The following is a 12,901-nucleotide window of genomic DNA, read 5'->3' as shown; positions in this document are numbered from 1 at the left end:
TAAGTAATATTCGAGGCAGAAATGCCAGCTCAGACAGTTGACTTTAGTTCTAAAACATGACTTAGTCTCCCTCCACTCCCCAGAGAACGTTATGTCCCAATGTAAAAATTAATTAGAAAGCAACATAATTATCTGAGAACTTTTCAGGACATGCCTGGGCTCATATATTTAATTGCTATTATCTATTGAGTAATCCTTTGATCACCAAATCCCGACAGACCATCCCTATGTGTTTCTGTACGTGATAGGAAAAAGCAGGAAATCCATCATAGCACTTACAAAACCAAGTTCACGCCAGTGTCCAAGAATCTACTAATTCCAAATAGTGGTGTGTATTTTGAATATAGATTGATCTGTTAGAAAACGAAAAATACTTATTTTAATGAATTTTTCTCCTAGTAGAAAACAGGGCCTAAAAATACTTGCCTTGTTCACATCCTACAGCACAAATATTCACTTCTGAGAAACGTATAGCACAGAACCTGGTATGTCAGGTTCTGATCTCTTACACCTGTGTAAATCCAGAGTAATTTACTGGACTGTGTTCCCATCATGTGTCTTTAAACTAGAACTACCATAAGATTGTCAACAAAAGAGTGTTTATTCCGTGGTTTATCACTGGCCATAGGTAGCTTCCTGACTCTGCAGCTGTGTTCATAAATTCACAGTTTAAGGCCAGAAGGAGGTAGAGACCTAGTCTGACCTCGTATATAATTCAAGCTTCAAAAGCCCACCCAGTTACTCCTGTAAAGAGCCCAGTAACTTGTTTGGCTACAGCAGATCTTAAATGACATGTCCTAAATCGTAACTGAGCCCATGTTGGGCTGAGCAATAGCCCTGCATGGGGGCAGAGGGGGACCCTATACCAGTAAAGAACTGAATTGAAAACTCCATGTCATTGCCCAAACCCATGGAGCACGACGACTCCTGTGAGGCATAGAGGTGAGGCCTGCATGTCCATGATTGGTGCTACCTCCACTCAGTTCAAGATGGAGCCCTGCGTGTTTGGGCAGGTCTGTGCTGCAGTTGGGAGCTGTGGTTGCAGCCTGTATAGGCCCTCCTGACTTAGCTTTGATCAAGCTAGCTCGCCAAAAGTAGCAGTGAAGTTACTGGGACTGCTTTCTGCTGATCTGCTAGTGGCTTGGCGGGAACATGGCCCTGCCTGAATTCTCTGTCCTGTCAGTGACGGTGTGTTATGGCGTTTGTACTTACAGGCAAGGCTCATTTGAAGAAAGCGATCATGCGACACGAGGAAGCCATGAGGATCCACAGTCTGTGTAAGATCCTGAGGAAGATGGACATCCTCCAGGAGGTCCTCTCCTTGGCTCATAAGCGCTCGCTTAGCAAATACTCGGAAATCGATCACGAGGAAGACTTCTTCGAAACCGGAGATGCTCCTGACATTCATTGTAAGTGTCCATTTGAGGGGTGGGAAGCACTATTGACTGTTGTCTTACCGTGTCTTTGATCCTTCAGGCTCCTCCTCCCTTAGTCCCTATAACAGGATTTAAAAGAGAACTGGATACATTCATGGTGGTGAAGTCCATTAATGGCTGTTAGCCAGGACGGGTAAGGACTGGTGTCCCTAGCCTCTGTTTGTCAGAGGGTGGAGATGGATGGCAGGAGAGAGATCACTTGATCATTACCTGTTAGGTTCACTCCCTCTGGGGCACCTGGCATTGGCCACTGTCGGCAGACAGGATACTGGGCTGGATGGACCCTTGGTCTGACCCAGTACGGCCGTTCTTATGCAAGTCCTTTTCTCTGTTAAATTATCCCCTCTCAAATTAAATTGGCATGTGCCCTTGCAGGAGCCACGTGGGGAGAGTTATTACTCATGGAGAATGTTCTAAAGTTGCAATTTTTTGTCTCCGACCCCGGTGACGGACCTGGTATAAAAGCCTAGCCCTTTCCTCCATTCTGAAGGATGAGAGGAGAATTTGCGTTTTTGTGGCACTACTAATCCAAGAGATTTGATGCACTTCATCAACATTAAGCTACATTTCTTCCCTCTACCCCAGCCCCTAAGTGGGTATGGAAGGTATTTTACAGAGGAGGGGGAACTGCCGCACGAAGAAGGGACGTGACTTGCCCAGGATCACACAGCGAGCTGGTGGCAGAGTTAGTTAGACCCAGACGCACCCAGATCAGGTGGTTTGTTTAGTACGTTCTGGCATTATGCAGCAATTTCCTGAAGTGCAGTTATGTGGTGGTGCAAATTGTGGGCCAAGCCATCAGCTGGAGTAATCCGGCATGGCTCCATTGACTTAAATGGAGCTAGACTGACTTACACCAGCTGGGAGCCTGGACCTGTTATGTTGGTCTGTCACCTCAGCAGGGTTGGGCTTTTTCTACTGAATACACTATTGCCGTCCTGACATTACTAATCACGTGTTACCATAGCACCTAGGAGACGAGTCATGGACCAGGTCCCCATTGTCTAGGTGCTGTACAAATACAGATCAAAAAGATGGTGCCTGTCCCAAAGGGTCTACAATCTGAGCATAAGATGAGGCAATAAAAAGATGGATGCAGACAGACAGGGAGGTACAAGGAAACGGTATTGGTCAGCATGATAGGCTGAGTCTGCCTGGCCACTACATACATATATGAGCAACAGCTGCTGGTTCGCTTGTGCAACAATGGAATGTCTTTGTTTTTTCTTTTACTCTTAGCCAAAACGAATCAGAGACCAGAAATAAAATCTCCCAACTTCTCCCAGGTGAAGGTGACGGACATCTTCCATAGACTGGTATGTAACAGTGATGAGAGGAAACAGGCCAGCGCCTGATGCCTATCAAAACCAATGATGAAATTGCTATGAGGCCATGCGATGGGGGAACCATTGCATGCAGCATCTAGAAGCTTCTGGGTGGTGCTCTGAGCAGCCCCCAGACCCTGAGAGCTAGTCCAAGTGACAGTGTCACTACAGGCAGCCTGTCTAAGGGTACATCTACACTCGAGCTGAAGGTGTAATTTCCAGCTCAGGTAGACGCATGCACACCAGCTTTGATTGAGCTAGCGTGCCGAGAACAGAAGTGTAGCTGCAGCAGCCCAGGTAAGTAGGTAGGGTACTGAGTGGGACTGTGCTTGGGGCAGCTAGCCCGTCCCGCCACCTGTGCGGCCGCAGCTCCACTGCGATGTTGGCTGGATCAGGCCTATGTCTGCTTAAGCTGGAAATCGTCCTCTGCCTGAGTGCAGACCAACCCTAATGCAAAACCAGTAGGTGGCACACGGCTTCATTGTCTTTGGTATATTGTCTCCTTCTTTTATTTCTTGGGTTGTGGAGGATTTCCTAAAGCAACAGCGAACCTGGCCCAGTGCGGGCTGAGAGCAGTTTTGCAATATGCAGTTGCCTCAGCTTTGTGGTAATGGGTCTTTTAATTATGTTTTACGAGTCCCAGCTAGGGACCAGAATCCCATTGTGCTTGGCGCTGTACAAACCAAGACAGGACCAAAAGACAGTCCTTGCCCCAACGAGCTGACCAGCTAAGTACAAGGCAAGAGGCAAGAAGTGGATGCAGACAGATGCAGTGACGAGGGAAGCTGACGAAGCCAGTTCAGTGCATCCTGTCATGGGAATTAATGGGGACACATGAGCCTTTGTCACCTCTCCTCGTGCAGACGCTTCCTCCAGGGAACTAAGCGATGCTGCTTCCAGGCTTAGGAAGGCACCTTCACTGGCAAAGGGAGAGAGTATGATTTAAAATGGGACAAAGGCTGCCCATAGATCCATGCCACCAGCAAGCCAGTGTGAAGCTAGATGAAGGCTGTGTGGACGTCAGCCAACATGCTAGCTTCTCAAACTGGTTCCAGAAGGTTTCCCATTGATTGAGTGAAGACTCTTGGTGTAAGTAGTGGCCAGCAGCAATTTTGCCAATGGGGCGGGTACTTCCCAGCTCAGGAAAACAAAATGCTTAATAATGGAGATATCCCATCTCCTAGAACTGGAAGGGACCTTGAAAGGTCATTGAGTCCAGCCCCCTGCCTTCACTAGCAGGACCAAGTACTGATTTTGCCCCAGATCCCCAAGTGGCCCCCTCAAGGATTGAACTCTCAACCCTGGGTTTAGCAGGCCAATGCTCAAACCACTGAGCTATCCCTCCCCCCCGTCAGCCTTTCCTTCGTCCCTAACCTGATCCCGTTCGCAGTTAATTGAGTAGCAATGCACGGCCAGCTTCCAGTGGAACAATTTGTGCAGGGTGCCCAGGATGTGTGCAGCACACAGCTTCCAGAGGGACTTCAGAGCAGCAGAGTATCTGCACTCTGGATAGCTTGACAGCCACAGCAGAGGAACCAGGGACACTTGCAAAGGTGCCCTGAAGTAAGGCCCAGTCCTGCTCCTGCTGAAGTTGAGGGAAGCTTTGCCATTGATTTCACTGGCAGTAGGATCTGACTCTAAGGATGAAATCCATCTTTGTGCAGAGGGCTAGCACTGTGCCCTTCTTCGGGCCCGTGTGAGCACCACCTGGACTGGTGTTGCAGACAGTGTGGATTTCATCCTCCAAGGCTAGCTAGATTGCAGTTCCTAGACTAAAGTCTTGAGCTAGAGCCCACACCCTCCCTCCCTCCCTCCCCCCAGTGCTGGCACTTTGATCTCAAGGGAGGGAGTTGGAGAGTCCGTTCCATGCACTAATGGTAAGTAGATTTGGGTCTTTGTTTTCTTCTAATTTTGGTCGAAGGTCTGAATCTAACCACAGACGTTCTTTTAATTGACAGAAGCTCCGAGTTTCTGGCAGCTGCTCTCGATGGCTAGACCTTGCCCCCGCCCCCCTCCTTGCAAGAAATGGGTTGAATAGTGTGGAATGGGTTGAATGTCATTCGGTTCATTACTGCCAACCCCAAAATATCTCCCTGGCTTTTGGACAACTGAATGTTTGCAGTTGCTCTGACATCTAGTCAGTGTAAACGCTGCTTGGGGGGGCACAAACCAGGATTGTCTGCAGAGCACAAATGATCCAGCTTCGTGCTTCCTTGGACAATGAGTCAAAGTCAGTGGGATCTCTGTGAGCCAGGGGACTAGGGCTGGACTGTCGAGAGGACCGCTGCACTGAAACACATTGTCTTGTATCTGTTTATCCAGGGCCCTCTGTCCGTTTTTTCAGCCAAAAACAAGTGGCACCCTGCACGGCAAGTTCACCTGGCCAGAGGAGAAAATGGCTTTGGGTTGACGCTCCGAGGGGATTCCCCCGTCCTGATTGCGGGAGTGATATCTGGGGGCTGTGCATCCGTAAGTAGCTAGTGCTTCCCTCGTCCCCTCTCACCTCGCTGGAGATAGATGGGGTTAGTAGCACCACCTCTGATTCAGAGGGCCTGGCATTTCCCTGTGTGAGCCCATGTTCTCAGCTGCTAATAACTTGGGCCAAACTGGAACCATTTGGACTGATATTTCCCATGCTGAGTGTCAGTCTAAGACTGAACCCCCACCCCCCCCAAAAAATAAATTCAGCCCTTTTGAGGATGAGCTGAGGGAAAATGCTTTGATTTGCCCACGTTAAAAAAATTCTGGAGACTTTTTTTTTTTTTTTTTTTTTTTTCTTCCTTCGGGAAGCTTTAGCTCCTCCATGCTTTGGAGCAAACACTTGAAATTTGGCAGGCGGGGTGGCCTTTGCATCTTTTGTCATCCTCATGAAAGTCCTCCCAAATCTGCCTGAGTTACAAGTCTTTTTGAAAAATCATACTTGGCACATGCTCAATAGAGACTCACTAGAACGTCACGGCTTCATTCCCCAAAGATTCTGTATGAACTAAGCATGTTCTAGTGCCCAGGGCTAGTGGGACTTTCCCTGCAGTTGTTGGCTGCTCTGGGCCATGCTAGATCCAGACACGGAGAACAAGGAGACTCTCTCCTGTGTTCAGTGCCACCCCAGGTAATGTGCCAGCAGTGAGAAGGAGGGCAGCCACCTGAATGGAATGCAGAGGGGACCAGAACTGGACCCAGGGAATGGGGGAGTAGATCCGGACAAGGAGTCTTGGGGATGGGAAGACACTTGGACTGGAGGCTGGCATGGTGGAGTGTGGGAATGGAAATTGGACAGGCAGCAGAGATTGGGACTGGCTGGACAAGGGGACTGGAAGCTGGGGAAGGGGCGGAGAAGACTGGGAACTCATGAGGGTGAGGAGAGGGAGACCTATCTGATGTGGAGCCAAGAGGTGGGGGGTAGGGGAAGCATTGAAGCTGACTGGGCAAAGAGACTGAGACAGGGAGCTTGGAAAGGGGGCTGGAGATATGGAGATTGGACAAGGGGCCGGGGGGGGAGATTGGGAACATGAGCAGAGGATGGCTGGAAGCTGGAACAGGAGTGGGGATGGAATTGGGAATGGTTGGGAAAGGAATTGGGACTGGGAGTGGAGTAGGGGTGGGGAAGGAACAGAACAGATTGAAAGGGAAGGGCCATAAGGGGTCAAGCTTGGGGGGAGGGGGGGAGAGGGCAGAAGAGCTTCTCAAAGGAAAACCCTTCCAGGGGGGGGGGAGGGAGGGAAGCATAGGAGGACCCACAGAAATAGGTGTGGGAGAAGAGCATTTATCTACTGGATCTTTTAATAGTGTTTGAAAGATCAGACTGGTAACCAGTAATGTACTGTGTATTCACTACTGGTCTCATCTGGTGCCCATTGTACCAGTGTGCGTCTTTCCACTGACTTCATTGAGCATTGGATTGGGCTCTGACTCCGGTCCAGTAAGGCACTTAAGCATGTGCTTTGCTTTGAGCTCTGTTGAAGTAGATGGAAACTACTTGTAGCTTAAGTGCTTTGCTGGATCAGACTTACCCCAGATCTTGCAGAAGTAGTCTCCTTTAATGCCTCTGCAAACAGTTAAACAGGCTGAGGATTTTCCTAGGAACATCTCCATGCTTCAGATAGTCCAGCCGGGGTCCTAGGGTCATGCTGTATTGAACTTTGGGGAAGGAAATGCTGAGTCTCTGCTAGTTCCTGAAAGTCGTGTGCTGTAGCCATGCTGGGATATTACAGGCTCCATTGGCCTTTGTTTGCTCTCTTGCAGGAAGCCGGGCTAAAGGAAGGAGACTACATAGTCTCTGTGAACAGCGAGGACTGCAAGTGGTCCAAGCATGCTGAGGTGGTGCAGCTGCTGAAGAGCGTCGGGGAAGAGGGTGTAGACATTGGCGTGGTAACCCTGCAGAGTTCTGATGGACAGAATGTTGTAATTCACCTTCTTGCTTTGTCCGAACCTTAGCAAAAGCCCCTTAGGTGGATATGTATCGGGAAAGCCAGGGCTGGCAGAGAGAAGTTTGCTGAGATCAACCCAAGCTGGGTGATGCTTTGTCTCTTCAGGAAACTTTGGGTAGTGGAGTCTGGAAACAATAAAGCCTGTGGCAATAAACCAGCTGAGACCTAAGGACATGTCTACACTACAAACTTAAGTCACCCTATGGTCGACTTACAGCCAGTGCAGTAATTAATGTGGTGGCTGATGTCCACACTGTCCTCCTTCTGTTGATGGTGCATGTACTCCCCAGGAGCACTTCCCCGACTGAAGGAGGACAGTGGGGGAGGGGGCCGAGAGCCAGGGCTCTCAGCTCGGCTCCCCGCCAGCAGCCACCCTGGCTTCTTGTCTCCCTGCTTTCTGCCAAGAGTGGTGGGTAGTTGCCTGGGCTTCTCTGCTCCCTGAGGGGGGGGGAGTTGGATGCTGGAAGCCCCAGGGGAGCAAGGAGCACAGGCAGTGCCCAGCTGGGAGAGGGGAAGCCATGACGGGGGGCAACCAGGCTGTAGCTGGAGCCCACCACCGGCCCCAGATGCTCTTGTCAGTTTCTGGGCCATGAAATTGACAAGAATGGCCACCAATAGCTGCTGTAAGTAAGGCAGTGTCTACACCTCCACTGTGTCGCCCTAACGACACTGATATAAGCCCAATGCCTCACATGGTCAGGAAGTTACTATATCAGTGTAATAGGGCCCTTGCATCGGTGGGAGCATGGCTGTAGTGTGTACGCTGACATAAGTAGGTTGACGTAAGCTGCCTTATGTTGACTTAACTCTGACCTGGTCTACACGGGGGGGGGGGAGGGGGGTGTCGATGTAAGATATGCAAACTTCAGCTACGCTATTTGCGTAGCTGAAGTCGAAGTATCCTATTCGACTTACCCCGCTGTGAGGACGGCGGCAGATCGACCGCTGCGGCTCCCCCATCAACGCCGCTTACTCCTCCTGAGGAGGTGGAGTACATGCGTCGATTCGGGGATCGATTTATTGTGTCTAGATGAGACGTGATAAATCAATCCCCGAGAGATCGATTTCTACCTGCTGATCCGGGCGGGTAGTGAAGACGTGCCCTCTGTAGTGCAGACCAGGCTTCAGTGGCCCTGTAGGAGTGTAGAGGGACCTTTCTGGGAGCCATAGGTTTGCTCTCCACTGAGTGAGGGTTTGACTTTTCCAGAGGTGCTTGAGCGCCCGTGGCTCTCAGCTCCCCGTTGACTTCACGCTTTTGAAAATTAGGCCTGAAGCTTTGCCTTTAGAAACATCTTGGGTTTTATTCTCCTTCTGATACATTCTCCAGGGGCTGGCCTAGAGACTGGTCTCTGGCATTGGGCTGTGGGAGATTGAGCAGTCCGTTTTCAATCCTGGTCTCTTACTCCCTAGGCTGCAGTGTTTGGGGTTGAGGCGGCTGTGGGGAGATGGGAGAGAGTGGGTGCACTCTGGTGTTCAGCTGCCCTGTGGCTAATTAAGTAGCGACGAGGGGCTTGGAAGCAAAGCCAGTCCTGATTGCTCAGGATTGAGGTCCTGTTGGTCAGGCGGATTTAGGGTCAGAAGGTGGTGTCTGGAGAGTGGGGGATTCCCAGGACTCTGAGCAGGACGTGGATGCTCCATGGTATGTTAAAATAAAGTGGATAGTCAGCAGCACCGGCTAGTGGTCTGAGCAGAGGACTGCAAGCCTGGTGCCCTCCAGCCTCAGCTCGGTCTGCTTTGGTGAATCCCTTAAACTCTCTGGGCCTGATTCTGCTCTTGCTCGCGTGGAAGCACACCAGTGTGTCACTGGCGCAGGGTCAGAATTGGACTCCACAGGGGTGAAACTTACCCTGACTCCTGGAGCACTGGGGGGATTGATGTAGTGTTTGTACAGCGCTCTGGATGCATTCAGTACTCCAGGCCATGTGTTCCTACAGCTCACATGTAAGTGGCATTTACCCACCCACAGCACTGGCCTTGATAAAAGCTGCGTGTTGGTTTCTGTTCCTCCCCTCTTGGGGCTGTCTCTTACGCTCTTGTTTCCATTCTCTTTCTGGCAGGCGGACAGGAGGCCGGCGGCCCTGTCATCGGGGAGCGCGCTGCTGAAGAACAACAAGGAGAATAGCAGGAAGAACCTCATGAACAGCAAGAGCGCCAGCACCCTGCTTGCCTGGAGCAAGAAGAGTAAGCGTAGCAAGAGCAGCACCTACAGCCTTCCCTTCACCACCGTGGGAGACGAGTCCATGTACTGAACCCTCGGCCTGGCCGGGTCCCGGCTCATTGACATTCACTCTCGGCATTGCTGGGGAGCAGGAGGAGAGAGCAGCAGTTACGTGGCACTGGGAGCTACGCTGGTGTCCTTGCAATCAGTTGTTGTTCTAGCCCTGAGGGAGGAGAAGACTCCAGAGCTGATCCTTGGTGCCTGAGGAGCATGGCATGGAGCTGGATTCTTTCCTAGCAGAGTGAGCTGACCGGTGTAGAGCGCTCGTTGCTGGTGACCATCAGGCTCCTCCGTCTGAGCGTATGTGTAAAAAGTCCTCCGCTGAATGGTTTGGGGAGGGACGGTTGGTTGGTTGGTTTTGTTTTCTGCCTCATGCTCGAATACCAAGACTGCCTTCTCACCGGCATTAGTAAGTGCCGGTATAGTCGACACCAGCAGGCAAACCAAATGCTGTGAAGTTCTGTACCGTCTTAGGCCTTGATCTACTGTGTAAAAATCCTGTGCACACGGATGCCAACTTAGCCAAGGAGCTCATCCGCGTGAATCCACAAAGCAGGAAATGTGTAGAATTTTCTCAACTTCATCAGCAAAAGGGCGAGACATTGAGATCCAACGTGAACTGATTGTTGGTATGTCTGAGGATTTCTATTCCAGTGGAGCTGCCTGCAGTCCACCCCAAGGTGGACAGGAATAGCAGGCCACAAATAGCAGGCCAGCCTGCTGAGTGCAGAGAACATAGAGACTGTCTCCAGCTGCTCTGCGGTGGATTGGGGAAGAAGTTAGAAGTGTATTTTCTAAAAACACTAAAGGAATGTTAAGGTTGCTGAGCGAAGCACTGAAGAGTCAGGAAATGTAAGTGTTTAAGTTGGACAGGGAACCTTAACTGAGCCCCCTTGTGCACACGCATCACGGTAGGGGCTTGAGGCACATCTCACATCCTCATATGTCTGCTGGTCTCCTGCTTCACGTAGTGCACAGGGTGAGAGCGCGCACAGAAGATGGAGTACTGAATTTACATGCTCAGATTAGGGGTGGGGATTCAGATGATTTTCCAGACAGCTTTCCAGAAGCACAGCTTTGCACGTGTATTTTGTTGCTCTTTCTGGTGCAGATTTTACAGTCTCAGTAGCATGACCCCAGAGCAACTCAGCTCTCATTTTGCTCCAGGTCCTAGAATTGTAGGACTGGAAGCGGCTTCGTGAGGTCATCTAGTCCAGTTCCCTGCACTCATGGCAGGACTAAGTATTATCTGTAGATGTGAAACATTCATTTCACATGGGTGACACACAGCCCTCAAGTTGTCAGTATTGTGACTCTAGAGCAAATGGATTAACTAACCATTCTTTTGACCATCTGATCAGAGCAGAAGCCATATCCTGCTCTCCAGATATGTGCCACTCTTGTTCAGTGGGTGCTGGATCAAGCTCCAGGTCATTCAGAGTGGTGTGCAATTTGAGGGGGTAGAGTTTGGTGTCTGCACCCCAAAATCTTGTTGATGTCACTGAGAATATTGGGTGCACAAGGAATGCTGGCTCGGTCCCCACTTCAGCAAAGCACTTAAGCAAGATCAGTACAAGCTTAAACATGTGTTTTAAGCACTGTGCTGAATCAGGGCTGGGTGCATTACTGTAATGGATACATAACTGTCTGTCAGCTGTTCAACAAGCACCCGGCCAGGGCATAACCTGCTCCTCTGTATGAAAGGGAAAGATGTATCCACATAGTCATTGACCTTTTTCCACCAGCAGAGATGGATCCACTAACAGCCAAAGGGCCTCCTGCTTCTTCCGTGTGAGATTAAAATTCCAAGCAAATAACTCCTCCAAATCATTAAACTAACAACGTTTGCCCTGGTATCGGATCTCATGCACATGGCTAATATCCTAATTCTGTACTGCCAGCATTCTTAATGGTGCTGAGCTGAACGATGCATACATCTTAACAACTGTACTGTCAGGGCTGGAAAAATCAGAAGAATATAGACATTGTTCATAATGTTAGATTTCTGTATTGTGTGTTTGGGTTTTTTGTGGAGGATGTCAAGCTGTCCAGTCTTCTTGAGTGCGTGCTAGCTGTTGGTAGGTATAAAATACCCTTCAGAGATGTAATTGTATTTTTGTACAAGTAATAGTTGGTGTCTACTTCTCCCTTTTTTAAAGTCACGAATAATTTGTAGCAATAGTTTAATGGGATAAACTGAACACATATGTCCCTTAGACTGGTAGCAGAATATCTTCTCATTAGCTTCCTTTGAATTTTACCTTATTTTGTTTCATGTAGCACAATGCTAATGTGCCAAGCTGTTGATCCTATTTTATTTAAGAAAAAAATATTGGTTTCCTCCCCTGAAAAAAGGCATTTCTGTGAAACACATTAGCTGCTGATAGATCTTTTCATTCACTCATCCCCCAATTCTCAGAACGGCACTTGCTCTACAAGTGGATTCAGATACTTGCCCTCCACCTGGCTTTCTTTAATTGTTACTTGAGGACCACCTCCGTCCCATGGTTTGTGGTGATAAGCCTTCGTACTCCAGGGCATAAACCAACCACTAAACTGTCTGGAGTTAGGAATCTTCCCCCTATGGGACAGTTACTTGATAATTGTCCACTAAGGGATTTCTTGCACCTTCCTCTAAAGCAGCTGGTACTGGCCGCTGTCAGACAGGAACTGCTGTACTGGATCTGAACCATTTAGTACAGTACCCGGGGTAAACGTCCCAGCCACCCGGTGATAAACTTATTGGGGAGATACCATTGTGGGTTTAAATAGAAACCAGAGCTTCAAGCTTAGAAATGGTAGGAATTTTTAAATGTCTTGTTTTTGCTGCCATAAGTGAGGCCTCTGAGCCAGAGACTTATTTATTTAAAGCAATGGGTATGTGACTGCATATCGCATTTGTATCACCAGATGCTTCTGTTTACATCATCAGGTTTGTGTTACATGCATTGTGCATTTTTCTAACACAGGTGGATTTTATTTGTATGTTGACGCTCACCTTTCAATGATTATAAAATACAGATTTGAAAACCAAACTTTCTTCGTGCACTACTTCTGTAGGTCACGCTCCGGGCCTCCGCAAGGGCTGTGAAATGAGCCCCTGGATGCGCTTGTGAAAGAGTCTCTGGGGCTAGATAAATTCATAGCGCCTAAGGCCAGAAGGGGCTAGTTGAACCCCCAAATGCAGAGTTAAAATTCCTTGGTGACTAGTGGATGGATTTGACTAGCCCAAGGTCCATAGTGCAGTGGTGGCCCCTTGAAACTTAGGTGAAGGAGCTGAAGCTAAAACTGTCCCTGTTGTGCCTACTTGTTCGGGTGCATGCAGTTATCAGGGAATCCCCCCAGCACCATAAGTACATCTTTCTTCATGTGTTCTCATAGCCATAAGCCTTTGTTCACCTGAGTACTGTAAGCAGGTGGTTCTTCGAGTATGTGCCAGTGTGGATCTCACACCAGGTGCACAGCATGCGCCTCATGTCCAAAGCCACAGTCATT

The 12,901-nt window shown here is 49.3% G+C and overlaps 1 protein-coding gene across 4 annotated transcripts in view; it reads left to right on the top strand.

The window, feature by feature from the left end:
- RHPN1 (rhophilin Rho GTPase binding protein 1) overlaps window positions 1-12,441 on the top strand; it is a 58,286-nt gene extending 45,845 nt beyond the window's left edge. For 3 of the 4 annotated variants that reach the window (XM_054018833.1, XM_054018832.1, XM_054018835.1), the window contains 5 exons: window positions 1,215-1,409; window positions 2,676-2,752; window positions 5,084-5,230; window positions 7,004-7,162; window positions 9,246-12,441. In XM_054018833.1, the coding sequence (XP_053874808.1) occupies window positions 1,215-1,409; window positions 2,676-2,752; window positions 5,084-5,230; window positions 7,004-7,162; window positions 9,246-9,437 (770 nt within the window). In that variant the 3' untranslated portion in view covers window positions 9,438-12,441. The remainder of the gene's footprint in view (window positions 1-1,214; window positions 1,410-2,675; window positions 2,753-5,083; window positions 5,231-7,003; window positions 7,163-9,245) is intronic. The other variant, XM_054018834.1, reaches the window with a different exon arrangement.
- Window positions 12,442-12,901: the final 460 nt, after the last annotated feature.

Source organism: Malaclemys terrapin, chromosome 2 (assembly GCF_027887155.1).
Source record: "Malaclemys terrapin pileata isolate rMalTer1 chromosome 2, rMalTer1.hap1, whole genome shotgun sequence".
Lineage (NCBI taxonomy): Eukaryota > Metazoa > Chordata > Testudines > Emydidae > Malaclemys > Malaclemys terrapin.
The sequence above is the reverse complement of the archived record's forward strand: the minus strand, read 5'-3'. Positions and strand labels throughout refer to the sequence as shown.